This window comes from Dromaius novaehollandiae, chromosome 7, assembly GCF_036370855.1.
Source record: "Dromaius novaehollandiae isolate bDroNov1 chromosome 7, bDroNov1.hap1, whole genome shotgun sequence".
Lineage (NCBI taxonomy): Eukaryota > Metazoa > Chordata > Aves > Casuariiformes > Dromaiidae > Dromaius > Dromaius novaehollandiae.
Window position 1 is genome coordinate 26,587,016 of NC_088104.1, and position 27,471 is coordinate 26,614,486.

Genomic DNA, 27,471 nt, shown 5'->3' on the forward strand with positions numbered 1-27,471 from the left:
TACTGTATAGATCTGTTCTCAGCTTACTAGTTTGAAGTGTGAATAATCAAGTAGGTACTTAAAGTCATCTTTAAATATAGTTTGTGCTAATTCTTAATAGATAGTTAAACTTACTGAGACACTTAAGCTATTGATATTAGAGCAAAATTAATATTTGATTAAATATGTAGTTGAGATTATTGGAATTTAAGCTAGCCATTATAATTATTTACAGACCTGGAAGCTGCTTGTTTTGCAATACTAGATTAAACTTTTTCCTTTAGCTACAGAAGGAGAAGACAAAATCATAAAGGTGATATTAAACACTTCTGCAGAATCAACATCGACATGTGAATAAAGAAAGCTTGTTTAAAAAATTGTCTTTAATTAAAGGAATTTGACCTCTATGTCTCACAGACTGTTTTGTACCCTTAAAAAGGAACAGAAAACACTTTACTCCAGTAGCAGGCTGAGTAATCATCGAGTGGTTTCTGTCCATTTGTTCTGGTTGATTACAAGAGTGACCGATGAGAGCCATCATTAAGTGTCATTTGTCAAGAATGTGCTTTTTTCCTTTAAGAACAGTATTGCAGGTATTAGTCTCAACTATTTAAATATACACAAATGTCTTATCCCTTTCTAGAGCATCTTTTCTGAGATCTGTGCTTTGATTCTACCACTTTAGATGATTTACAAAGATGGAATTTCACACAGGCAGCTTGGTATTGTTCAGTGATTTTTGAGGGGGACTCAAGTTTTTTGTTCACATATCGCTTACACTTTCAAGATCTTAAATCAGTAACTTTGCTGCTGTGATCTGTGAGCAGACAAGTGCACAAATCCAACACATTCTTAGAAATGTAATTGCACATATTACTGTAAATGAACATCAAGGATGTACTCTGTCCAGTTCTGTTTCCTCTGCTTTTTCATGAAGCTTAGACACTTATTTTAAGATCACATCAAATGTTTATTTACTGTTTACCTCTCTTCAGATTATTGAATAAAAATAGAACTGTGAAGAGTTAAAGATCTACTTTGAAGTAAGCTGGCATTTCCAGTGAAGAAGACACAATTCCTGGTCTATTTAACTATTTTCCAAGGAAATGAATGTCTCTGAGAATCTTAGACAGCTCATAAGCCGTCACAATGCAAATATATTAAATATGAGCAGTACTTACTGATATCTGGTATGCAAAAGATATGCTCTCTACCATGAAAAACAGTCCAAAATTAAACCTGAGATGACTCATTGTTTAATCAGGAAACATAACAGATTTTGTTCTCGGCTGCAATTTGACTTAATTCACTGTCACACCTCCCTGTCTGTAACAGATTTGTGAGGGAAAAAAAAAAATTCAAAAACCTCACTGTGTTAAAGTGGTGGTTTTTAAGGTATTGTTCTAGCAGATCAGGAGTACACAGCAATTCTGTAATGATGAAATATAGTGGCTCTCTAGCAGATCAGGAGGAGTGAAATGTAGTGGCTCTTAGCAGATCAGAAGGATTATAGTAAAGTAACAGATCAGTTTTTAATGCAAATTAGAGAATTTCAATCTGCTTCAGTTTCTAAACTTTTTGAATTCTAAAAGGAGTAGGAGAAATTAGTCATAATGGTTTAAACTTTGCAAAACATATTTAAGTAGGCTCTGAAGATTATATAATGTTTGTATATAAAGGTTTAGATGCTTTTGAAATTTATTGGTCTAATGTTACTGTATTAACATTTTATTCTTTAAAGAGTTTATATGGGAATGGCTTTGGTAATTTAGGGCAAAGATCTGTTTAGCTGAATACTGTCTGAGTGGCAGATGTCTAAGTACAGAGTGGTAGTTAACTAATACAGTTTTAATATCAGTCTGCAGTTTAGTGCTTCCTGAAAAGGTTTAATTTCTATGTATGTTCTTTACTACATATCTGCAGTAAGTGTATTGAAATATAAGCTGTTTTAAATTATTTTCTTTAGGTCATAGAGTCACAAAGGTTACACAAAACAAAGGTTATATTCTTATTATCCAGATACCATGCCCTTTTATTTACCGCTAGAGTTAGTAGTGTATTTATGTGTTGGTGCAGTTACACCATTGTTACAGGGAAAAGGTGAAACTGAAATCGGAAGACTAACACGATCTCCAGATGTCTGTTCTTTGCATGCTTTGAGATTTTTCTTCTTACATCTCTAGTCTTAAGAATGCAGTCTGCCTTCTGTTGAATATAGAAATTTTTGTGTTAAATACAGAAGATGGTGTTTAAGGGAGAAACTTTTATTACGGCAATCTTAATGTTGAGACTAACCCCTATTTTCTCGATAAGCTGATTATTAGAATCTGATTAAAGTTTCTAAATTATTTAATCATTGCTACATAGATTGGCTTTGTATTATACTGGTATCTGTCCAGATTTAGCTTTAGTTTCTGATTGCACTGAAACAGATCAGAAATACTCTTTCTTTCAGACATATCTTAACTGAGCTGGTGGAAGGGAGTAGTCTGAAGGATGTTGACTTAGGAATGTCTGTTATGAAGTTAATCCTACCTGAAATCTACTTTTTTTCCTGAGATTATTTCTGGGTCTGCCTTCTATAGAAAACTTCCTTTCTGAGCATTTCAGTGAAGGGAAGAAAATACCACTTCAAAATAAGTATAAGGATCCCACAGTTTGTAACTATTCTAGCACAGCTTTGAGGCAGTTAAATTTGCTCATATATTTGATTAAAGTATTGATTTTTAATTTTTAATTCTTCTTGGGAACCTGCGAATGCTTTGCTGAAAAGCTAATTAACTGTCATTAATTGCAGTGGCTTGGCAGCTGGAGAAGATAATGGACAGAGAGGATATATGCTGACATTTGTTATTGCTTACCTTCGGGTAGGTCACCTTTTGTTGGTCTACTGAAACTTCTGTTAATTACTGTATCAAAACCTAAAGATGTCTTTTTCAAGATACTTCTATGAATTCTAAGTGCAAATTGCCTTGGTGTAATCTCAGATTTCTCCAAGAATTTTCTGTTCTATCTTTAACTCTGTAGTGCCTGCTTATAATGTTTCATCTACAAAAACATCATAAAAACATTAACTTATGCACCTGTTAAGAATATAGTGTTATTAGTAAAGACTAGGGGAAAATAGGATTGAAGAGATCCACTGACAAGTTGCTAAATAAATGAGGTCAGACTAAAGAAAAAAAAAAAAGTCCATGGGCTGAAAGTAATCAGTGGTTGGGGGAGTGCTCAGAATACTCATGCGCTTGCTCAGCTCTTGCTCCTCTTTGGGCATCCACTTATGGCCATGGTTTGAATCTGAATTCCAGGATAAATGAACCTTAATCTGACTGGTACAGCTGTTCTTAGGAGTTTTAGTTCCAGTGTCTTTTTAGAGATGTTTCAGAATACTCTGCACATCTTCAGTGTTATATTTTTATTTAGTTCTTATAGTTTGGAGCTAATCACTTAATCTACTTTTATTTCAGCAGGCTATATGTAAAATGGAAAAAATGTTTCTTGTCTTTATTCTACCCAGGTAGAGCTTACATTCCAAATAAACACTTCTGCTAGGTATTATACTGTTTAGCATAAGAGATCTCTTAGCTTGATGCTATAATGATACAAGTATTTAATTAGTGTAAGCATGCAGACAGTCTGACAAGTTGTCTGTGGTCATGATATCAAAACACTGAAGTCATCTGTGTTTTGGAAGAGTGACCCACTTTCCATAATCATTAACTACTGTGACTGGGACAGCTCGATGTTTTTTCTAAATGGCTGTTTTTGCCTCAATACAAATTATCTTAAATTGATCAAGTACTAACTATGTATCCTATGCTGGAATCCCAGATGTAGATGCTGAATGTTATTGATAATTTCCTTTCTCTGTTTGTTAGGACCTGGGCCTGGATTACTACATAATAGGAGAATCATTTGAGACATCTGTTCCTTGGGATAGGTAAACTGATTGTTCAGAATTGCTTAAAACTCATAACCTGATTTTATTCAAATTACTCCTAACTCATACTTGCTCATGAGGGAACTTAATTTAGATTTATGTATAGTGGAAGTTTGCTGATGTGCCTCTAAAGTTTTGCACCTGCATGTTCTTGCTGAAGTTGCTGATAAACTACATCTCAGAGTTTGTATTCACAATGTAAGCAAGCATTCAATAACATTACTATTTAAGGTAGCTTACTGTAACAAAATCAAGACTTTAAAAAGCACAGGTTGGGAATGGGGGAAATGACTACAGTAACAGTTTTGTTTGAGCAGCCACACGTGCATGGAATCGGCAGTGTATTTCAGGCAGAAAAGTTTCTAATGAAGCTCTTAAGTTTATGTAGATATAATGTTTGAAAGTTTTGTTGTCCCCCTGCCATGATGCAGGGAAAGAAGGGAGCTGAAAAGGATGAATTATCCCCAAGGCGAAGATCTTTCTTTCAGGTTTAACTTATCTGTCAGCTATAGTAGAGAAACACTGAACACAATTTAAAACTACTTCTGTTTAAATTCATGAGTTGCACACTTCTCCAGAATTGATCATTACCTGGTACCAGACTAGTTGAAGATACTTGAACAAAATATTTAGCTTTATATACTCTTCAATAAATGGATAAATTTCCCTTGTGTATTACTCACTTCCGTCAGTTGACAAAATGGTTTAAATCTGTGTAAAATGTCAAACTCCAAATCACATGGTATGGTACCACCTCAGATCTGTGTAGGAGAATGTACTAACTGAACAAATGGTCATCTGAAAAATATTTGGAAGAAAACATGTAAAGTATTTTAGCACTTTGGACACACCTGGCTCTGTTGGGGGAGAGGAAGGGGGGGAAATATGTGGCTTATGGCAAGCTTTAATAGCTCACTGCTGTGTTAGAATTATAACATTTCAAGCTTGCAAACTAATGCACAGCTGGAAAGTTTTTCTTTCTTTGCCTTGCAACATAAAGGTGTGGTGTTAGCACAAGGCCTGAGAGCTCTCAAGTCTTCTACTGTGAGTTGTATTTTGTCAGCTACTTTGTGAAATGTGTCAGGCTGTTTTGCTGAGGAAAAACACAAAGGCATACAGGATTGGGTAATCTTAATTTTCTATTGAAATCTCTTTTTTTGGTCCTGCTCCTTATGCAAAAGAGTGTTCATTGCTCTAGTTCAGACTAAACCTGCTGTTCAGGAGATGTAGAGGAAGAGTAATAGTACTACTGACGTCTGATTAGGACTATCTTATTGTTAGGACAAAATCTAAACTAGCTTAATATTGTTTTTAGTCTTATTGTTTTATTAACTTATACTATTAAATTACTAAAGCTGAAAACTTTTTAAAGGAAATTGTATAAAAGGACATCTTAAGACTCCATTTTAATGTTTTCTTTTACAGGGTTTTAGACCTCTGTAGGAATGTAAAGGAAAGGATAGCAAGAGAATGTAAAGAAAAGGGTGTTCAGTTTGCTCCTTTTTCCACCTGTAGGTAAGTTATGCACCAACTTAAATATTCGTTGTTCTGGAGTCTTTTATTTGTTAAGTAGCTAAGGACCAATTTACAACTTTAGTACTAAAAAAAGAGGTCATTAAACTTGCAATATAGTAGATAAAGTGAAGCTATTAGTACAGCTGTTAGTAATCTTGACCTTCTTTAATCTGCAAGTAGATTACATAGCAAAGCAATCATTTCCAGGGATTAGTGGCACTCGATTAGTTTTGACATTTATTTTTGCTTATAGGCACCAAGGAGTCAAGTATTACAAGACTGATTTAAGAGCTTCATCTCAAAGTCATAGCATTGATTCACTCATAAAGTATGAGCAAAAGGGATACAAAACTTTAAAATGGATACCTCCTTTTTTAAATGAAAGGAGTTGTGAATTGTGTAGTGTTACATAGTGGCTGGTTTAATGCAGTTCTCTTTAACAGGGTGACACAGACTTATGACGCAGGTGCATGTGTCTACTTCTACTTTGCCTTTAACTACAGAGGAATTAGTGATCCTATTCATGTCTATGAACAAATTGAGGTAATATATACATGAACAATGTCTGGGGTGGGGCGTAGGGGAGAAGCTGATGATGTGTGGTATGTTTGTCCCAGTATGTATTTCAAACCCATTGGCCAAGCTAACTGAATGCAGGAGAGAGATCAAGAGTTTGTTCATCAGCAGCCAAGGAAAAATGTGCAGCCTAATAGAAAAGGCCAGATAAGATCTGGTCTAAGCAATGCTGCATTAAACTAGCTGTAAGTTTCTTGGATTACCAAAACTTCTGGAAAAACTCTTACCAGAGAAGCCCTATTTGGGCCTGTAAGTTTAATAAGAATACATACGAGAGCCAGTGTTAACTGCTTTAACGGTTTGGCTGGTGAAAGGCTATACTTAGGCAGGGAGGAAACTAATATTCTTATCTTAAAGATGTAGTACTTACATGTAGCAGGACTATGGCTAAACTGCTTTCCTTTCTATTTTCTGGTTCATATGCTCAGTAGCAGATAATTTTTAATAGGACTGTAGAGAAATAGTCCAACTTTGTAACAAGGATATGATTCTTCTCATGCTTGTTCCTTAGAAATCTCTTGTGAACTTGGCAATTGGATGCAAAGTTGTATCTGCAAGTTCCAAGGTCTTCTGTGCTGTTAAATTTAGGGCATTGGAGAACATACTTCTACAGCGCTTACTTAAACTCACTCATACTTGGCTATAACCATTTATTGGCATTAGCAGCATGATCACACTAATGCATGCCTTCCATTGTAGATGGCTAAATTTTAACCTAACAAGTGAGTTTGCCAACAAAGTACATGTACTCTGTGGAAGACTGAAAAATCTGTAACTGCGTAGATATGGCTATATAAATTTATTCCAGGAAAAACAGATTTTTTCTCCTCAAATCCACGATCAACAACATGGTGTCTGTGCTTAGGAAAGCTTTCTCTGTCACAGCTTCCTTAGAAACCTGTCTATTCATAATCAGAGCTGGATGGGAAAGAAAATGCGAGAGCTTGAAATTGTTCAAATGCTTTTCTTAATATAAAAAAAATCTAAACTTTCCTGCTGCAAACTCCATCAGCACAAGAACAGTCTTAATTGTAAAATGCCTCATTTCTCAGCCAGAATCTTGGAGACCTGGGTCTAAACTCTGGCCTGAATAAGGAACTCTTATTGCTCTGCAGACAGCATTTTCAAAGTTCTCTGTTAAAGCCTTCCTCTCGGTAGGATCTCATCCTTCTGGATGAGCACCCTGGCCACTAGATTAGTTTCTGCAAGGGGTAAATTGTTCAGGAATTCCATTCTGGAACAGTGGTTTTGTTAAAATGTCTTGGCTTTGACAGTATTTATTTGGAAAGCTCCCAGTTACATTTATCTGTAAGCTTAAACAAAAAAGTTGGCCTGTATTGTGTACCCTATTTATCTCTGAAATTTTTCTTACACCTGTGTAAATGAGTATGATATCAAGGATTTATTTTTAGTGAAATGCATTTCGTGCATTTATTGTTGAATAAATACCTTATCTTTCCAATTTAGAGGGCGGCTAGAGAAGAAATACTTGCCAATGGAGGAAGTCTGTCACATCACCATGGAGGTATAATTCCTAGTCTAATGTTTCTGTCTTATAATGCCAAATATTTACCAGTGTATAAGATAGTTTTAATGGGACTTTGAAAAATATTTCAAACATATTAATAGAAATTACTGAGAAAAATCTTTTGGCATTCTTTCAGGGAACTTCTCACCTTTTTGCCAAGCTTTCAGGGGAAGTGTCTCTAGCCTTGGTTGCTTGATGTGAAGTCATACAACATGGTATATTTATGGCCGCCATCTTCAAGCCTTTGATAGGAAATCTACAGGCTGTTTGAGAACCTGAAAATGTAGTTGGTCAGCTTGTCTTAAGTCTTAACTGCTGAATCCAGTGCAGAGGTATATTCAGGTACATAGACCTCAAAGTGGGATACCAGTTCCTTCACGATTTTAAGACAAAACTTTTTAACTAGTGTCCCTTGTGGCTAAGTGAATACTGTTAGCCCTAATTCCATAGCACTTAGTAAAAAATATCTGCATAAAATGACTAGTGACTCTAGCTCTAGATCATGAACTAGACCATGTTGTAGGTTACTATTTGTTGCACAGTTGATGAGTATTGACATATCTGTCTCGCTGTCTGCTAACTTCTGATGATTTTATTTCCCCGCTTGTAGTTTGGAAATGATCTGTCATGAGTTACTGGTCTCTTTGCAAGCTATTTTGTGCTTTAATATTTGACTCAAAAACCAACATCATGCCTAAAGTGTTATCCTAATGCTTTACATATGCTTTTTTCACACAGCCTAATTAACTTGATTACATATGTCCTGTATCATGCAGTAAACTTGATGTCAGGAATACTTGTTCAGGCTTCAGCTTGATCAGTGTAACTAGCTTTTAAACTATTTGACTTGGGCAATGTTTCTTTTCTCTCTACTTTATTGGGCCATTGCCTGGCCACAGAGTTAGGAGTGAAGAAAAGGAAGCCTAATGGTTTAAAATTAAATTATAATTCTGAAATTCCAATATAGCTTTGCATGCGGAAAAACTGGAGGGCAGAAGTAGTATTTTAAAACATTTTGGTGACTTTCTGGGCTTGGAGAACATCTCAAAATTTGAGATTTCTGTCTAGGCCTGTTTTTCTTCATACAACTTTAATACAAACTCTAAGGGACTCTGCTTCAGCAATACCAGAGTAGGAGGGGAATGGAAGACTCAGGCTGTGATAACATGGGGGGGGGGGGGAGTATTAGTGTTTAATATGCTTTTATTGTCCACCGATTGAATTTTTAGTGTGATATTATAGTGGACTGGTCAGTTCTTGCACATGGGGTGTAGAATTTCCCCCTTGATCTGCTATTGTGCTCTCCCCTGCTGTGGCACCTGTATTTTACTGTGACTAGTATTTCATCCATTAACTTGCATGCAGCTGTAGCTTGTCATATGATTAGATGTATTTGTGTGTACCATATGAAATCTTGCTTACAGCATGTGTTGAGCAAGAAAAGAAATTACTTGTTATATAGCATTTTCATACCCCTGCACATTTGAACTTCTCACTCAACAGATACGGGAAACTTGGTTTCTGTTAAACTTCTGATGCTCTCCTCAGCTGTATCTTCTTTCTGCTTTAAGTATTTTTTTTGTCTGGCAGTGCATTGTGTACAATATGCAAGATCCTTTTTCCTGTGTTTAGTAGATTTGCTGCTGAGAATTAGTCTAAAGGTATTGCTTTTATTTACTGACCTTCAGGCCTTGTCATTCTTAGCACTGTTAAGACTGGTGTATTGTGTGGGGTAAAGGAAAATACTGGTGCAATTTCTTCTAGTATTTGTCTTGTAATTGTGATTAATAACAGTTGTTTTCACTATCTGGAAACAGACAGGCTGGTTTGTCTGCCTACAATCATGCTGTGATAAATGGAGCTATTTTAACTCTGGTTTTGTGTATCAAAGAAAACAGATGTAGTCTGGGACTTGAGGCTATAGAAAATACAAAGCCTGTTTAATTCAATCTTCATGTGCTTTTGAGTGAAGATGTGGTCATATATGTCAGTTTTAGATATCTGCAAAGTTCTAAATTAGTTTAAATCTGGAGAAATACTAATTTCAGATAAACCCATACCACCTACAATGAGAACTAAAATCATGATAAACTTAAAATTTTATAAAGGAATAACTTAAGAGATTCTAATTCGGATTCTATTTTATATTATCCCCAAATTCCCCCAATAGAGGGACATAGAATATAGAGACAATATTCAGGAAAAAGCTAGCAATGTCATGAGAAGATTCCCCCACACACAGATGATGACTTCTGAAATTTAAAACTTGCAAGTAGTGTACTTTTTCTTTGGATTATGCTTGAGGACCCTGCAATATGTAATATTGTACCTTGCCATATCTTGCAATATGTAAGAGGAAGAACATGCCAACAAAGAAATTGCAAAAAGTGTATGAATACCAGCCTTTTACAGCAAAAGAATCACATACATGCAAGGAGTCCTAACAAAGCCAGAAGTATTCATTTGTGTAATCAGTTTTTCCTTTCAGTGTAACATTGACTTGTATTTTGGCGTACAGTATATGGGTTTCTTATAAAGCTGGATATGATTTTTCTGACACTACAATTTAAATGACTTCTTATTCTTTTAATCATATTGCCTTTTCTTCTGAATTCTATTTCTCACTCTTGACTTATGAGAATTAGATTTAAATATTTGAAAGTGTCAGTGATTTTTTTTTTTTTTACTTTAATTTTAGCATTCCACATTTGAGAACATGTTTCTAGATTATGTAATGAACAGGGTTTACACTTAAGAAGGCTCTCTTGGGCATGTGTTGCTAAAAAAAAAAAGTTCACCTGGAATGTATAACTGAACAGGTAGGCGCTTTACATGCATTTGAGCATGGCTGAACTCCTACATGTCAGGAACTGATCCCTTGTAGAACAGGTTTATCAAGTTCTTCATGAGCCTGGTAGTCTTGACTAAATGTGGTAGGTCTGTTTCTCACCAAATTTTTTGAGAACAAACTGCTGAAAACTCTTCAGTGATTTTTTTTTTTTTTTTTTAAGGAATTATTTTTGATGTGTGACTTTGAAGTGGTTTCTTTGTTTTTTCCTGTCTCTCTTAACCACTGCTCTGACATAATTTGTGGCTTGCTAAAAGTTTTTGAAAGGAATTCGAGAATTAGATATCCTACTTCTAGTGACTCTTGTTTTCATTTCTTACATGAGCTTTTGCAGCCTTCATTATAGATTTCCCCTCGCCTTTATTGAGTCCTGCATGTAGGAAGTGATAGCGCACATCTTTTGAACACAACTTTGACCTGCTGCTTTTCTGGCAAGAGCTGTGGGTGTCTTTAGGTTTGAAAGTCATGTATGTAAGGGTTGCCAGTCTCATAGTCTGCTTCTAGATACCTATTGTTAGAAAAGCAACTTTGGAAATGACAACTTTATAGATACAAACTTTGGTAAATAAAAATTCTTATAATGGCAAGCCGTAAAACAACTTGAATGAAATGTCACACCCTATATTCTTGAATTCCCGTTTTATAAAATATATGCTTTGTTGTGTACATAAAATAACACATGCTGAGGAAGTATCACTAGGTAGGATTGGTGTATAAGTGGAACTATTTCTCTTTGAAGGACATCATCATAAGGGTGCTAGCTGGATTTGGGCCTGATCTTTTTTGTATTATCAAGTTAAGCAGCCATGTAAAACAAGCTAAGAAAGTTTAAAAATTAATGATAAATTATTTCCTTTGCAAAAAATGTTCTAACGAAGTTACTTAAGGAAACAATTATTTATTTGGCCTGTTGGTTTGAGCAAGTACCTTCATTTAGCTACTTAATAGAACTAACTTTCTTCCACTTTACAATTGACTAGGATAAATGTTAGTGCAGGCCTAGCTCCACAGAGCTAGTCAGGTATAATATCAATTTCCTGGCAGTTTGTTCTTAAAAGAAAAACTAAAAATCACATTCAGTTGCATGTTTGGCATTACAATTCTTCTGTATTGTTAAGGGGTCATGGCTTAGTTGTGCACTGCAGTAATTAACTGCAGCTTTATTTCCTCAGCTATAAAATAACCCTCACAAATCACAAAATCTAGAACTATAAAATTCTCTTGTGGCAGGGAGGGCAGTCGGGCACATACTTTGCTGTTCTACACAGAAGAAGTATCATATTACTTTTGCAAGTTAAACACTGGAGGTGGATAGTATTTTGACCTGTAAACTAGAGCTTGCTCTGATTAGAATGAGGCATTTAAACTGTAGTCGTTCTGTGTCAGACACCAAGAAACACTATGTGAAAGAATATAATCACTCATACCGTATTTTCCTCCTTGATGTGTTGAAACTTTTAACAGGATTATCTTCAATACCTCTTCCCAGCAAATGCAGAGGATTTTCTGATTCATTAACACAGAATTTGGGAGTACTTATTAGAGTTGTTTAGGTGCCAAGTACAAACTTGCCAGATGTTGGACAGTGATAGGAAGCGGTTAATTATGTAGCAGATGAGGCCTCAGATATAGTGGTCCAATGTACTCACATTTTACTGCAGTATTAGATTAATGTGCTGACCTTTCTCAATGAATTGCAGAGTTATCTCTGGAAAAGTAATAACCTGCTAAGCTGTTTCAAAGAGTGGAAAGATGCCCCCCATAGAGAGAACCAGCTTCAGGAAGAGCATGCAACAGCCGGAAGAGCCTCATCCTTCTCAAGACCCAAGCTGCCATTCTTGCTTTTACAGACCTTTCTGCAATAACTGCCTCTCTAAGTTGAAAGGCCTGGAGCAGAGGAAGTCTAGGGCCATATGCAGTGCCACTAGAGCCTATTTTAACTGAGACCACACACCGTTACAGATCTGTTCTGTGTGGGTGGAGTTATTCCTGGGACCCATAGTTCATCAGCTGCAATTAAACTTCACTTACAAGCCTGTTTGTGTGTGCTCAAGTAGTTCCTATTCCTAAAGGGAGAAAACAGATTGCTGCCTGCTGTTTGCTAGCTCCATCCTTAGCAGCCAGACTTGTGCAGCCATCCAAACACATCTTCAAAGATGAGCAAGTGTGGCCTTGATGAGTCAGAGAGCTTTACTCTCATTCTAGCTGCTTTTGTGGTCAGCAAGCTGCCCATCTCACACACTATGAAACTTGTCATCCCTGGCAGAGGCTGTAATGTCAGTGCCTGGTTGCTGCAAAGGATAGATTGCACCAGGAGAGCATAGAATGTGGCTGTGTTTTACCCAGCTCTCTCATTTGGAGTTATCTTATGTTCATGGTAACATCTTTTACTCTTACGGAATTTTCCTCTTCCTCTTCCCTTCTCATCCTTGAAGCCAATTGAATTATTGTACTGAGGAGGAACAGAATACTCTGAAACTAACCTGAAGTGAAACAAATATAAATACTGCTCTTCTGTATGGTGTTCTCATCTGCACAAGGCGTTAGCCTTTCACTTTTAAATGTAATCAGATGGACCTGCTTAGAACGTGAAGAATAGAATTGCTTCAACTCTTTAACCCTGCGATATCAAAATTTGCAGCAGCTGACAAATCCATATACACCTCATTGATGTGAACAGCAGGAGTTAGGGGCTCAACCTGCTGTTATCAAAGGGTTAAAATCTTTCCACTGAACATGTTTGTGAAGGACTACTGGTATCTGTAGTACAGCTTTTTTTCTTTCCAGTTCACTAATCAAATGTATGTTAGATTTATTATTGTAAAAGTATAAACCATAGAAAATTTGACAAGATAGATGTGTAAATTATCACTTTGACAGAACTAATGATGCACTCCAAGCACCTTCTGTTTTCCAGCACTTGGTGAGCGACTTCATTAAATATGCAACGACTGTTTGGTGCTGCTCAGACAGTGGTTCAATTCCTCATGGAATTGCATTATTACTGGAGGTGTAAAAGAGGCAGGCACGCTAGCTGTTGGGCATCCTGCTGTGATTCTAATGTGCTCCATCTTGTTGGAGCAGTTGTTTGCAGTCTTTTCAGGACAATTACATCCATAACCACAGGACACATTCACTGAAACTATATTACAGATAACAGTTGAGAATGGTAATGACTGTTCTTCAGCTTCTTGTGTAAGAGCCAGAGTGTGAGTGACTCGAGGTGATGGTCAAGCCACATCCATTTTTTTCCTCTTTTAAACTATCCCCACGTAAAACTCAACTAGATCAACTTGCTCGGACAATCAGATTGTAATAGTGGTATATTTACAGATGGGGATTGTTTGGAGCTAGGTTGCAGAATACAGCTGTAGTTCCTACCACATGACAAATGCTTTTGTCCTTTGGTTATGATCTTTGCTCTTGACATGCATGCTGGTCATAGTTGTTTTCTACCAAACTGCAAATTTCATTCTTTCTCACATTTGCTTTTTCAGTTGGCATTGTGACTAGCTCATATTCCTGAAGGTATAAACAAATATGCTCTGTTCTCCAGAGGTGTCCCTGTAATTTATTATTCTGATGACAGTTTGATGGTTACCCTGAGAACAGGGTACAAAAGATGGCTTGAATTTAGCTTCAGATACTCTTAAAGCATCTGCCTCTCAAGCCTTTACTATATCACATTGTACTGATAAATGGACTGTGTTTTAGGCTGACAAGCTAAATGCTATACTGTGTTTAATGAAAAAATGTCCTCTATTTTGAATGATCCATTAAATCAGAGTTGATGACTTGGTTAATATATGAACACTTGGCCATGTAACAGGACTGTTGTGAGAATTTTAGTGCAATGAGTTGTTAAATAGCTAGCGTTTAAGCTGTGCTTTATTTGGTATATGTTGTGAATATCCATTTTAATATGGGAACTAAGTTCCTATGTAAAATAGTATGTGCAAGTGCCAGCCTGTATGGAAGTTCTGAATGAAATGAGATGTTTTGCTGATTGAAAGCTAGGGTTTGTCTTCTCTTTAGAAAGCAATTTTTAGTTATTTGAACCAATACTATTTAAAATTTGTTTCTGGCAGTAAGTTCTGACTCTTATTCTGCTTGCTTTAAAGCAGTAAAGTGGTATGGAGTTCTAGTTTTAATAATATTCTTTTCAGCTTCCTACTTAAGACAAGTTTGGCTTTTTAAAACTTAGTAATTACTATTTCACTATTTTTAATAGAACATGTGATCTCAGCCTAAGCTTCATCTAAATTTCATAGTTTCTAAAGAAAGTAGACAGTGTGGAACACAGGCTTCCTCTGGGAGTATGCTGAGCTTAATGAGCTTGATAGTCTGGTGGGCTCAATAAATCAAATAAAGCAAAACATTTCTCATTTTTGAATAAAAGCATTTATCACACAGTGTTTGTTCATTCATGGTCACAAGATTGATTGGCTCCTAGAATCCTGCCATATATTGAAATGCTTTGTTTTTGTTTTTCCAGTAGGCAAATTGCGGAAGCGCTGGATGAAGGAGAGCATCTCTGATGTTGGCTTGGGAATGCTGAGATCTGTTAAAGAATATGTGGACCCCAATAACATCTTTGGAAACAAAAACCTTTTATAATGCCCTGTACAATATGATGTACTAAAACTTCAAAATTGCTGTTGAAATTCCTTCATTTTCATTGTACTGATATCCCAGTAATCAAATATAACATAGACTAAACTTTAAGACTACTATATTACTTTGTCTTTTCCCTTCCAATAAAGTGGAATGAATTCCTTCATTGTTAAAGTTTATGGATTTTTACTTACAATGCTTCTAAACTCTTGGACAACCCACTGGGCACATCAAAGTATATTACCAGCCAGGAAATGCAAATTTGGTTTTGCAAGTTTGGTTAGGCAACACAGCTGAAAGTATTTTCCATGCTGGATACAGCCAGCTGTTTCTTACTAAAGCATCCCCTGCAAGGAGAACAAAGACTGACAACAGTGTTGTCTGCAGAAGCAGCTGCTCAGCCCAGCCCCTTGCTAAAGGAAAGCTGCTAGGAGACAGATGAGATTACACCAAGGAGTACTTCTGTGCTGAAGAATTAAGTATGTAATAGACTTGTAACCAGCAACCCTTTAAAGCACAAATGTAGGCTTTGATCAAAAGAGACAATGTTAAGTCAAACTACTTCTTAAAAACTCAGCAGTCTCCCACCTTAGCACTACTGAAAATCCTAAATTGATGTGTTCTGAGTTGTATTTGCATTGCTGGGATAATCTGCTTAAATTAATCCTAGGTAAGTCACTATAAGTTTTGTACAATGGACATTTCTCACTGTATGTTGAAAACAGGTTTGTAACATAAAACTTTGCCTCCATCTGTACTACAGTCCTCATGTGTATGGTTTTGCGCCTGTTTTGTTTTGCAGAGATGCAAAAGACCTTTTTTCAGTAAAAAATGTTTTAGCTATTCAAATGAAACTGTTTGCCCAGCACTGTCCTTTGAAACAGTCTCAACAGTTTTACTAAGCTTAAGTGGACAACATATTGTCATCCTAAAAGTGAGGTTTCCCATTTTAATTTTGTACAGTTTCCTATGACCTTTATGAATTGTTTGTTTACTTCACCGGTAGCCACAAATGTAATTGTCCATTTAACTTTAGGAAAAATTTTCTTGACGAGTACAGTATGTGAGTAAGCATTTTTACACTCAAACTTGAATCTTAATCAGTAAAACAAATGAAGTATTTGTCAATACTCATGATCCATTTTTAAGGTGGGTTCTTTTCTTAAAGCAAGTTATCTAACTTTTTGATAACGTATATGATCACATAGGATAGAAACAAAATACAGACTATCCTTTGAGGACACAGTCTCTCTAGCCGACTGGTTCACTGCTCTGTAGTGACAGTTTGGGCACCTTTTGTATTGGTAGTGCCCTTAACAAGGAGAAAAAGATAAAATTGCAATTCTGTTTTTAAACTATTTTAGGATACTGTCTAATTAGTTCTCAATTTTGGTAATACACCATAAAAAGTATAATATACATGCTTGAAAAATACTGCATATCAAACAACTTTGAAACTGTTTAAATTTCAAGTATGTAATTAAAATCATCTAAAAATCATGAACAGTCTAAACATCACTTCAAAATGCATGTGGTTAAGATACCAAATCAAAGCCTTTTATGATCCACAGGTCATAAAATAGGATGTTAATGTGGTATTTGTCATGCAGTTAGATTTATTTCTAATGGTCTTTGTTTCATAACATTTCAATATATTTAAAAAAAAATTCTAGTCTTTGGCCCACAGAGCTCATATTTCAGCAGCACCCAAAACAATAGCTATCTGTAGTCTGTTTTAGGAAACTGACTTCTGGCACTGTGGTTAAGTGTTCCTTATTCGATACAATGGCTGTCTTAGCAAAGTGAATCTGTACACATTTCTGCAGGAGACTTCCTCATTTTGCATGCTGCACAACAGTGATTACTTGGCCACAGATGGAATCTTGCTGATGACCAGTGTCACTGTGAAATAGAGACCTTTCTAGGAGCTGGTAAATATGAAGGGTGGGTTTTTTTATGTGCCTCAGTGAAAGCATTGTATGCTAACATGAAATACCAGTTTTGAAGGAAAGTGTGTGGATAACCAGAAGCCTTTTTGCAGAATGACAGCACAAGCAGAACTAAAACAAGTCATTATAGCTCAGCAATACACTTGCCTCTCAAGATGTTCACTTATTTGACTTAAAAGTACTACATAGAAAGTACAACTTCCTCCCTAACTCTTAACTTCCTAACTATGGTTTCCCCAACCTTTTTTTATTGAAGTTACACAGCCAAAAACTCCTTTTGCCCTTTATTTTCAATCTTTAAATAGCCAGTGGCTTCTGAAATGATTTAAAATGCAGTAAAAATTTTCAGTGCACATCAATTGTCCTATAGGAAGGTGAAATAACAGGTTATAAGAGTCCTACAGCTACAGCACAGGGTAGCCCCAGGGAAAGGATTAACTGCAAATGTAATGGATATTTTTTTCTAATGGCTACCTTACAGCTGTCTTCCTAAATATTTTTCTGTTGTATGAACTGTTCAGAGCTTAGTGAAACCCTACAGTTGAAATGCATATTTTATCAGATGTCTTTAATTCTTTCACTTTCAAATACCTAATGAAAATAGAGAAACGTAATACAATACAGGTTATACACAAATCATTACCCATTTAAAAGAAATCTTCCCTCTTCTAATAGTGAATGAAGTCTTCCACCACTCTTCTGTGTTCCTTATACAGGCTGTGCTTCCCATAGCTGCAGCCTGTTCCGAGATGGAGTTTGTTCCATGCAGATAAGTGTATCTTGGCAAAGCATATTATTTCATTTGGTTGACTACTTTGGCCATGTATAAGATACAAGTTTTAATTAAAACTTGTCATGACTTGCAATTACACAGCTACTGCTGTTCCCTTCTTTGAAGGGAAGAAAGGTGCAGAATGAATATGCTTGACTGCTAAGTGTATTTACATTGGAGAGGGACAGTTTTATAAAAGTTTTGAGGGGAATGTCATTAAAGAACATATGCTAGAAATTAACACAGAGTCTAGATCTTAAAGAAAAGTGTTTCTCTTTGTGACTTTAATACTGTGGCTATTATTACTTACAGTATATTGGTTACATTAGAGATGTTATCTTTGCCTTACAGCTGGGATCAGAGGCCAGGCCAAATAGTTCTTCCATAGCAATGTAAATTAATTGAAACCAACCTCAGAGGCAGGGATATGTTAGCATTGAAATCCAGAAAACATGAACTGTTTTTCAGTCTTGGAAAATGTATGCTTATCAAGGTTGTAATTCAACTTTCTGCTAGTAAAGCCAAACAGTGTTTGTCATTCTAGTGTGAGACTAACTGTAAAACTGCAGTTGTAATGTTAAGAGATTATCAAACCTTATGTCATTAATAAAAATAATAATAATAATAATAATGGGCCTAAACATCATGTGTTTTTGTGCTGAAACTAAAAAATATGTTCCCCTAACTTGTCACCTTGGTTCATCTTAACTTGGTGGTAAACTTCTAAAGAAAACTAATAGGAAGGCTTTGGCATTCAGAGAAAGGAGACTGAATTTGAAAACATATGCTAATAGAAGATTTACTTTTGCATTCTATTTAAAGCAAAATTGGAGTATTACAATAGGAGTAGATTTTCAGTGAAGGAAGGGCAAAACAATACCTGGCTTCTGTTGGATTATATGAATTTGCTAGTCTATTCAGTTCAGAGGTTTCTCTTCCTCTGTTTTCCTTGTTTGGACAGCAGAGCCACTTTCTACTGCTCTTGGAAAGCTCTGTCAATATAATGCAGGAGTAGCACCTTATCTTAGTTAGCTTCCCCTTGTCCAAAGACCTGTTGGTTGTTGTTGGTTGTTGCAACAGCTATGACTTAGTTTCCTGCTGTTGCATGTATATCTGATAGGAACTGTTTGTTAAAGCTCCATAAATCTCTATTTGAAAGTTCTGTGTGCACAAATATGCACATATGAGCAGAAGCATATTCAGTTATCATTGCTATAAAGTTTTTATTATGTCCTGAAATTGCATCTTGCTGAAAGGTCTGTTGAATTGTCTTATGCTAATGCAGTTTCATTAATGCATGTCATTTGAAAACTGCAAAAGGCATGGTATGCAAGGGACAGGAGATGTAATGATGTGCTTTAATTTGTAGAATTATAAATGACAAAATTGCACTGTTATCCAAAATTTTTTGTGTAATTTTTCACAGGAAGGAGAAAATTACCTGATATTTAGGCATTGTATTTGTATATTTCCCTCTTATTAGCAGCATAAAAATCCAGTGTTTTTAGTTTTAGATCTAGTTACTGTCTGTATGAAGGAGATCCTGCGTGATATGTAATACTTCTCTCAGGATAAGAATCAGATCTCATTAATGTCCTCTTCATTTTAAAACAAAAAATCCTGCATTTTATAAAAAGTTGGATCTGAATGGCAGCTGCATAAATACTGTAGCTTGCTGTGCCTGGTTTCTTAGTCCCAAAACTGACTCTCAATTCTACATTACCTTTGAAAGAAAATTGATGTCTTTCTCTAGGTTGTTCATGGAGACCGTACTTGGCAGGTGATTGCTTTGTCCACGTTCAGCTTTCGAGTCTCTTGTGGTGCTCAAGTGCAGAGGTGGTCAAAGCTTTTTTCAGAGATGTTTGGCGTACTGTCTTTGAAAAATATCAATACTGTCAGTTTGAAATTTAAAACTTACTGTTTCAAAAATATTTGAGAACTTCATTTTAAATCTTATTTTTACTTGCAGTATTTACCAATATGAGTTGCAATAATATGTATCTCTACTGAAACGCTGTGAAATATTTCATTTATGAAGTTGTTTTTGCACTTTGGAAAAACTAAACTTTTTTAATGGGAAACTTTATGAATGTTTCATTTTGATTCAGAATAAAGCTAAGTTTGTTTCAGTTGACTGTTCAGGAACTCCAGTAAAATAATTCTGGTTGGGGAGCATCCAGTCCATTTCTACCTTCATGATAAAAGCGTGGGGACATAACAGCTTTTGAATGACTATATTTGTTGTAGTGCTGTAAAGTATCTCATAGCAACCTTCTTTCCATGAAATGGAAGCGTTGATCAGAGCAATGAAACTGTATATGTACAAGATGATGATGGACACAATCTGATGATGTGACTGTAATTGTGTAAAGTATAAGCTTCTAGGACTTCAGATCAAATCATAAATCAGAAAAGTGATAAATGTTAGTCTTTGTTTAAAGTTCATTTAAAAATTAAACTATATTTTCTAATGAAGAATGTCAAATGATTTTTTACACCTTTGCAGTTCAGTATCACATGGCTTAGTGTGGCTGGCTTTCCAAGGTGCTACTACAAAATAAAATATTAAATGGACAGATTCAAAGATAGGGCCTTGATAAAGGTGCTCTCATTTCAGATTACTGGAAGGGCTTGGATCCATTCCCATGGCACTCTTGAGGACAGGGATATCTGGTGCTGCCATCATGCCGGTCAGTGCTAGCTGAGCAACATAAATATTCAAAGCAGTCTGAAGACCGTGAATAGCATTGATGTTATGTACTCAAATGAAGTCCAGCACTGAATGCTGAAAACATATAAAAGGTCGCTTTGGATGGATCGATGCACAGGCAGGACAAATTGATACAGGTAATTATTGATAAATTGATTTTTGGTATTGATAAGTGGTTGAACAGCAATCTTGAATTGCCAAGGATAAGGGAGTAATGAAGCCGGAGGATCTGGGAGTAGTGAAAAGGTACAAATACAGCAGTTGACCTTTATTCGTTTTACCCGGTGGCAGCAGCCTTCAGTGTTTCCTGTTTCACTCTATTACCGCTGCAGCGCAGGAAATCCTGACTGCCCAGAGGCAAGGGTTAAAGCTGTTCTGAAATGTCAAGTGACACATACACTCACCTAGCAAATACATAGCAGCTGGATAAATACATGCAGAGCTGAGGCAATAAAAGCCAGTCATTAAAAAAGTAAATCTGGCTAATGTTAGGAAGCAAATGTAAGAAAGACCTAGGTGAGGTGAATGCTGCATGAAAATCGTGGCTTTAGAAATGCATTTTTTGACAAACCTTCAGCATCATACTTACCAGTCTGAGCAGGCTACAGAGTTAGAGTGCAGAGTCCTGGGTAGATGAGAGGATTTTGGTTTTAGCCTCGTTTTTTAAGGAAACCAAGCATATGCAATCTCTTCACTGCTCAATTTGCTACTCATTTTTCTCCCTTTGTCTCCACCAAACCTTTTGAGCTTTGTGGACAGTTTGAGCCAAACTTGAATAGGTGAAAGTCTCAGTATATGAAGTGCTCACTGGATTTTGTGGAAAACAGGCAGCTATGTAGTCAAGCAACCCTAATTTGTGCTGGCAAGCAGCTGAAATGTTAGCTCAACCCTTATTAGATACCAGACAACCCATGTGGTAGAAAAATGAATGCTCTGACTATGGGAGAAACTAATTGGTCTTCATTTCAGATAAGCAGTGCCCTCTGCTATATGGTGTTCCAGTTACTAATAGCTGAATTTTTCTTGCAGTCTTAAAATATTTTCGTGAGTGGGTCAACCACAAGGCAAAGCCATTGTAAATGCCTTTTCAGTACTGCTGCTCCTGGAAATACAGGACAATGCTGTTCTTCCAGTTAGTGTTTTTGATACAAGATTTCCTTAATAAATGAAGGTCTTGCCTTTGTTCATGCTTGTCACTATGCCATGACCACTTCCTCCCCAGTTGTGCTCAGTGCTATTTTATAGCTCGTGTTCTGGCACAGGAACATGTAAGGATGAAGACTTGGCTTCCTTGGGATTTTTCTGGGACTCAGTTTAGAGCGTGTCTCAAAGGAGCTTGGGTGGTAGGCTCTTCTTAAAAGGAGGGATCCCTTTAAAGCATAGAATTAATGACAGCCTGCAGGGAACTGGGACAACCTGCAGAAGTGGCACTGGGGAGAAGAGGGAAGAGAAAAGATGCTAGAAGGAGCCAGCACTGAGCCAGTTCTCTGCGTGTGTTGCTGGCTGTAGTTCCGGCATCTTTACAAAGAAAGCATTCTCCTAATGGAGAGTTAGGCTAGCTTCACAAGTATGCCTTTCTACAGCGTTGTTACCCAGCGCGTGGTTAAGGAAGAGGGGTTTATGATTTTAGACAGAGGAGATGAGTGACTGCTGTACAAGAGGTAGTGGAGAAAGGTTTTCCAGAAGAGCTTTTGTGTGATACTGAGGTTAGATTTGCAACCTGGAGTGCAGGCTGCTGCCTTCCCATCTGCAAAGCTTCAGCAAGCGGCATGGCCCGTCAGCATGCTTAATAAAAACTTCTTTGTACAACTTTGCCTGTCTGTTGTATGACTTATAGTAGATAAAATAGTGACCAGAAAGCAAAGAGAATTACTAACTGGGAAAACAGAGCAAAGGCAGTGCAAGCCAGTGTCTTGCTTCTCTGGCTAAATTACGCTGAAGTGAACATCTGGCAGCAATAGCTGAGCAGAAGGAACTTGGTTGCTATAGAGAAACAATAAATTTTAGGATGGTAACAGATCTGCTGCCTTAGTTAAAATTTAGGACTTTTTTTTAAGATCAATGAGAGGAAATCTCTGTCTCTTCATTTGTAGAATTGTTTGCTGCTCTGTGGACATGAAGAAAACATGACATTATTCCCTGTTCTTTTATAAGGCTCCCCCACATATCTGGGCTTTAGTTGTCAGCATTCAGGTGTTTACTGCTAAGCATTTGCAGGCTGGCCCTCTAAGCCCTTCTACCAAGCTTTGGATTCTTCCACCCGATCTCTATCACGGTGTGATTTATGTTACTAAAGCCAAAATTATCCTTGTGGCTGTTGCAGAAAGGATAGCCTGATTATTACGCACTGCTTTTTTTTAAAAAAAAAAAAAAAAAAAAAAAAGGGAGGCGGGAGAAGTGGAAGAGCAAAAGTTTCGGTTTGGGATTTTTTGTTCTGTTTGCTTTAAGACCATGTACTGATATGCTACAGGTGCAGACCAGGCAGTGCACAGCAAAGTTAAAACACCTGGGACTAGCAGGGTAGCAGCCCTTGTGCTGGAGGGTGTGTGTGCACTGTTGCACAAGTGCAGAGACACTGCAACAATCAACAAGACCTTCAGCGCCTGAAGCACTAGTATTCACTACCTAAAGTAAATGCAAGTTTCCTTAACAGCAAGCAGGTTGTAGGAATACAGGGTCAGTGTCAAGGAAGAAGCATGCTTGTAGCTATTAAGCCTCTGCACGCACAGCCCTGTGCGTGGTGCTGATACTTGGCATCTTGAAGCATAAATGTGATGTCTCACTCTTCCTGTGAGTCTCAATGACAGTGTTTGCTCACTGATTGCAAATAAACACAATGACTGTGTGTCGACTTCCTATAATGTTGCCTGGGGAGCCATATAGGGACATCGCAGGCTTTTTGAACTCCCTCCAGATATGGGCCACAGCTTGTGTGCATGTTTTCTTTAAAGCGTGGAGAGCGTCAACATCTCACACGTGCTGTTTCCATTTGCTGCATTTGCGAATGCCTGTTGTTTCACTCCGGTCACGCAGGCATTTGCCCCAGCTGCAGGCACTCTGGTTGTTATGAAGGTTTCTGGCCCTGTCCATGTTCAAGCAGAGGAAGGAGAAGGTTGGTGGGGCTGAGGGCAGCCTTGTGCTCCTGCTGCTGTGGGGGGCAAGCTCGTTTGGTGGGGCTGTGATGGGGGGACCTAGCCCTCTTTGCTTCGCGGCTGAAGGAGGTGACACGCGGCTGTGCTGCGGGCAGGGGAGGCACGGGGCGTGTGCTGTGGGCAGCCGCTGGAGAGCGGAGCTGCTGCGGGGAGAGCGGGCCCCTCTCTGTGCTGAGGTAAGGCAATGATGCCCGCGAGGACCCTGGTCCTTTTAATGCCTCTGCACTGTTTGCTGGTGTTGACATAGCGGCTTGGGGCAGATGGCTGGTGTTAATGGGGCAGGGGGGAACCTGTAGCAGGCTGAGCTGGGCTAAACCTGGGTGAAGCAGCCATCTTCTGAGGGCTTCTCCTCCGCGCAGGCACGGCCACGCCTCCTTAGAGGGGAGCAAAGGGGCCAAGATGGAGCCGCCAGAGCCCCACAGTGACCAGCCGGCAGCGAGGGGCCAGGGGGAGCAGAGGGGCCAAGATGGAGCCGCCAGAGCCCCACGGTGACCAGCCGGCAGCGAGGGGCCAGGGGGAGCAGAGGGGCCAAGATGGCGCCCTGAGGTTATGGCGCCAGAGCGCGCTCAGCTCTGCCGCCGTCCTTGTGCTGCCAAAAATGCAGACTCCTGAGCTTGGTGGGAGGCCGGACGGCGAGGGAGCAGGAGCCCCGCGAGCCCCGTGGCGCGCAGATGAGGCGGGTCCCCCACTGCCGAATCCCTCAGGGCAGGGCTTGCTGCCTGTTGGCCGTGACCGTGCTACCGCTCAGGCCTGCGGGACCTCAGGATGCAGCTGCTCCAACAAGCACACCTAAAAGCCGTGCGAGGATTTGGGGTTGTTTTACCTGTTTGTAGCCTCACTGGATCTCAGTAATACCAGGACAAGTCCCTTGAGATTTTGCATGCACAGTTTGTCTTCTACCTTCCAATTTATCTTGCTTTTGTATGGGGGAAAAAAAACACATGGTTTCTGCTTCATCTCATGACATTCAATGTGCTAACTGCTCTTTTTGGAGAAGATATTGGCAGAGGAGGGTTCGGGGTGGGGGAAGATGCAGGAACAAGGACAGACATGTGGCCTTTTTCATGAGAAGTGAGGGGAGATCTGTTATACTGATCACTTGGATAATATTTACTGTTTCTGTTCATGTCATGAAGCCTTACATCCTTTTCCTAAATTGCTGTTCTTCTGCGTAACAAATGGCACTGTAATAGCTCATGTCTCAATAACTTTAAGGAAAAAAATACACTCCAAGTACAAAATTTAAAAAGAGTAAATCCTACCTGGTGGTCTATATTTCCAGGCCTGCAAACATAATTTCAACTCTATAATTCAAGTGTTCTTTCCTTTTCTTTCTCTCTGTAGGAGAAAGAATTTTCTTCTATCTTACAGTAATTTTATACACACTATAAATAATGCAGCTTTTTTCAAATTAGTAATATAGGAAAATCTATGAATGTAGGTACATAGAGTCCAGCTGTGTTCGTTTAAATACCTATGATTGTACAGATATACCACAAGGTATCTATCCCTTGGCTTTTGCTTGTGTTTCACATGTGTCGAGGCAGGGTTCGAATGGCTTACACTTGAGAAAGCAGTGAGACCTGTGGATCCCAAGTGACTTAGAGGTGCTTTTTCACCTCTATGCAGTTATGATAGATGTTTATGATAATAGTTCTGCAAATCCTATTCTCCCCTGATTTATAACCCCTCAACCCTAGTGTATCTAAACTGCCTTCACTAACAGATGGACTTTTTTTGTATTATGAGTGTGCAACCATGAAGGAAATGCTCCCCAGGTGTCTAATACCCAGGGTGAACTGCTCCTTGGCTTGCGCTTATCAGCCCACCACAGCCCTAACGGAGGTCCCTGCAGCCCAGCTCACCGCTGAGCGATGGGGCAGGGCACCCGGAGGACCTTGGGGCGAGCTGTGCCATGTTTCCCCTGCCGTGACTCCCACCAGCCCTGGGGCTGGCTGCTGGCAAAGGAAATCTTTGGGGAATCACGTCTTCAAATTGCAGAAAAGATTTGAAATGAGAAGAACACGTGAGCTCTAAGCTATAGAATTTTGCTCTTTTTCCTCTTACTGCCTGGGTTACGCGACAGCAAGCGAAAGCACAGTCCTCATTTCCACGCGTTGGAGAGCAGAGGTGATTGAGCGGGCAGGAGGGAGAGGCCTCCTGCGAAAGTGTCCCCCCAGTGTTACAGCTGTGCTCCGACCTCAGAGCCCATCGGGCGCTTTGCACCCCCAGGATAGCAAGAAAGAAACAGGAGAGTTGTTTTACTCCTAGCATTTTCTTTGAAATTGTTGAATGAGCTTGAGTTTAACAATTTCTCTGCTGCAGAGCAAGGACAGTAACTGTCACGTGCCTTTGTGCTGTAAAGTCACTTAGTGGTTTTCGGATTCTACTTTTAACGTCTTTCTTCCAAATTTTGCTTGCTGTATGAAGACTTTTGAAAACAGGGGATTTATGTTCTACCTATTGGATTGTGCTACTGCGGTGTGCCATTCGTGTATTATATACTTTTGATTTGGTTTTTAAAACATTCCTCCTCTTATATTCCATCTCCATCAACTTCAAAACATGTGACTGAAAAATATGGATGCAAGCATCCACATCTCAGTATGAAGAACCGTACAATTTCAGTCTTTGCTGCTTTTTGAGAACAAAACATAAAAAGGAGGGGGGGGGAAAGAATTTCCATATAGTGGAAGCTAGAATCGAATTTGCTTTTAACCACTGTATTACAGTGACTTGCATATAACCTGCCTGTAAAACTTCCCAGCTGTTCTAGCTCTTTTCCTTTCGAAAGGTTGGCTATAGAATAAATTAACAGTATAGAACTGAAACCAAGATGTGAAATTAAAGTTTAATAAAAGTAAATAAGGTCCTGGATTTATTTTAAAGAGTGAGGCAATAAAAATGAACATATAAAAACTTGCAATTTAAAATAATGTACATTCTTTTTATGTCATTCCTCTGTTTTCAATTTTATTGGTACAACTGAGTTATATTTACTTAGGTTGCATACCTGTGTTTTTCCAACTGCGAAGGTAGCTTGTGTGTTTGATGCCGTTAGCTTTCGAGATGCCATGGAGGAAGCGTGGGGAGCACAGCGGAAAAAGGAAACCGTGACGCGGGAGCTACTGCTCCCTTGGTCAGTGCCATCTGGCGCCAGCACACCCCTGGCTGCCCGGGGAGTAGCCCCATGCCTCTGCCCGGCTCCACGGTGCCCCGCGTGTGCAGCCCCCGGCCCTGGCGGGGCAGCAGCTGAGCACGCGGTGGAGGTGGAGACCCGGCCCTGGAGGCTGCCTGCCGCTGCCCCGTGGCCAGCACGGGGACCCGAGCGGGCTGGAGGACGTGCTGTCAGCGCTTCCCTGAACGCTGAACAGGAATGGTTCCTATAGCGAGTCACCTGTCCTCCAGACCCGTCTGTGGCCGTGCAGGTGCTTATGAGTATGGTGTGTGTTAACAAGTAATAGAAACCTGGCAGCTGAGGGAGAGTGAATGAACACGGGGTGAGAATTTTATTTGTGGATGCCAGGAGAAACAGGTTGTCTGTGGCTTTAGGCTGGCTGAATGTGCAGGTTGCTCCTAAGGGCAGGGAAGGCAGAAAAGGGGGACGTGCTCGATTTCATTGCTGAAAAGGTCTCTCTCTTGTCAGCAGCAATATGGAAAAATGTTTAACCGCTGAGGCTCATTTGCATTTAACCGCAAGGCCTTGTTTCCATTTAGTTCAACAACAGTGACAGCGGGAGTGAAACATCTGGGTGCTACTGAGTTGTATCGCTTACTGATAGCATTGGTGTGCACTGCTTGCCTTCCACCGAAGGTAAAATAGAGGCTCTTCACTCCAGCTTCGGGACCCATTGGGGAAAGGAGGGAGAACCCCTTTTCCCTTTCTGA

The 27,471-nt window shown here is 38.7% G+C and overlaps 1 protein-coding gene and 1 long non-coding RNA gene across 6 annotated transcripts in view; both read left to right on the forward strand.

The window, feature by feature from the left end:
- AGPS (alkylglycerone phosphate synthase) overlaps positions 1-18,352 on the forward strand; it is a 99,123-nt gene extending 80,771 nt beyond the window's left edge. For all 4 annotated transcript variants that reach the window (XM_064514996.1, XM_064514997.1, XM_026092504.2 and 1 more), the window contains 6 exons: positions 2,777-2,846; positions 3,858-3,919; positions 5,345-5,434; positions 5,878-5,977; positions 7,478-7,535; positions 14,882-18,352. In XM_064514996.1, coding sequence (XP_064371066.1) covers positions 2,777-2,846; positions 3,858-3,919; positions 5,345-5,434; positions 5,878-5,977; positions 7,478-7,535; positions 14,882-15,003 — 502 coding nt within the window. In that variant the 3' untranslated portion in view covers positions 15,004-18,352. The remainder of the gene's footprint in view (positions 1-2,776; positions 2,847-3,857; positions 3,920-5,344; positions 5,435-5,877; positions 5,978-7,477; positions 7,536-14,881) is intronic.
- Positions 18,353-23,444: 5,092 nt separating this feature from the next.
- The window catches only part of LOC135328864 (uncharacterized), a 74,728-nt gene continuing 70,701 nt past the window's right edge, over positions 23,445-27,471 (forward strand). For both annotated transcript variants that reach the window (XR_010390002.1, XR_010390003.1), the window contains exon 1: positions 23,445-23,543. This is a non-coding gene — a long non-coding RNA (uncharacterized LOC135328864). The remainder of the gene's footprint in view (positions 23,544-27,471) is intronic.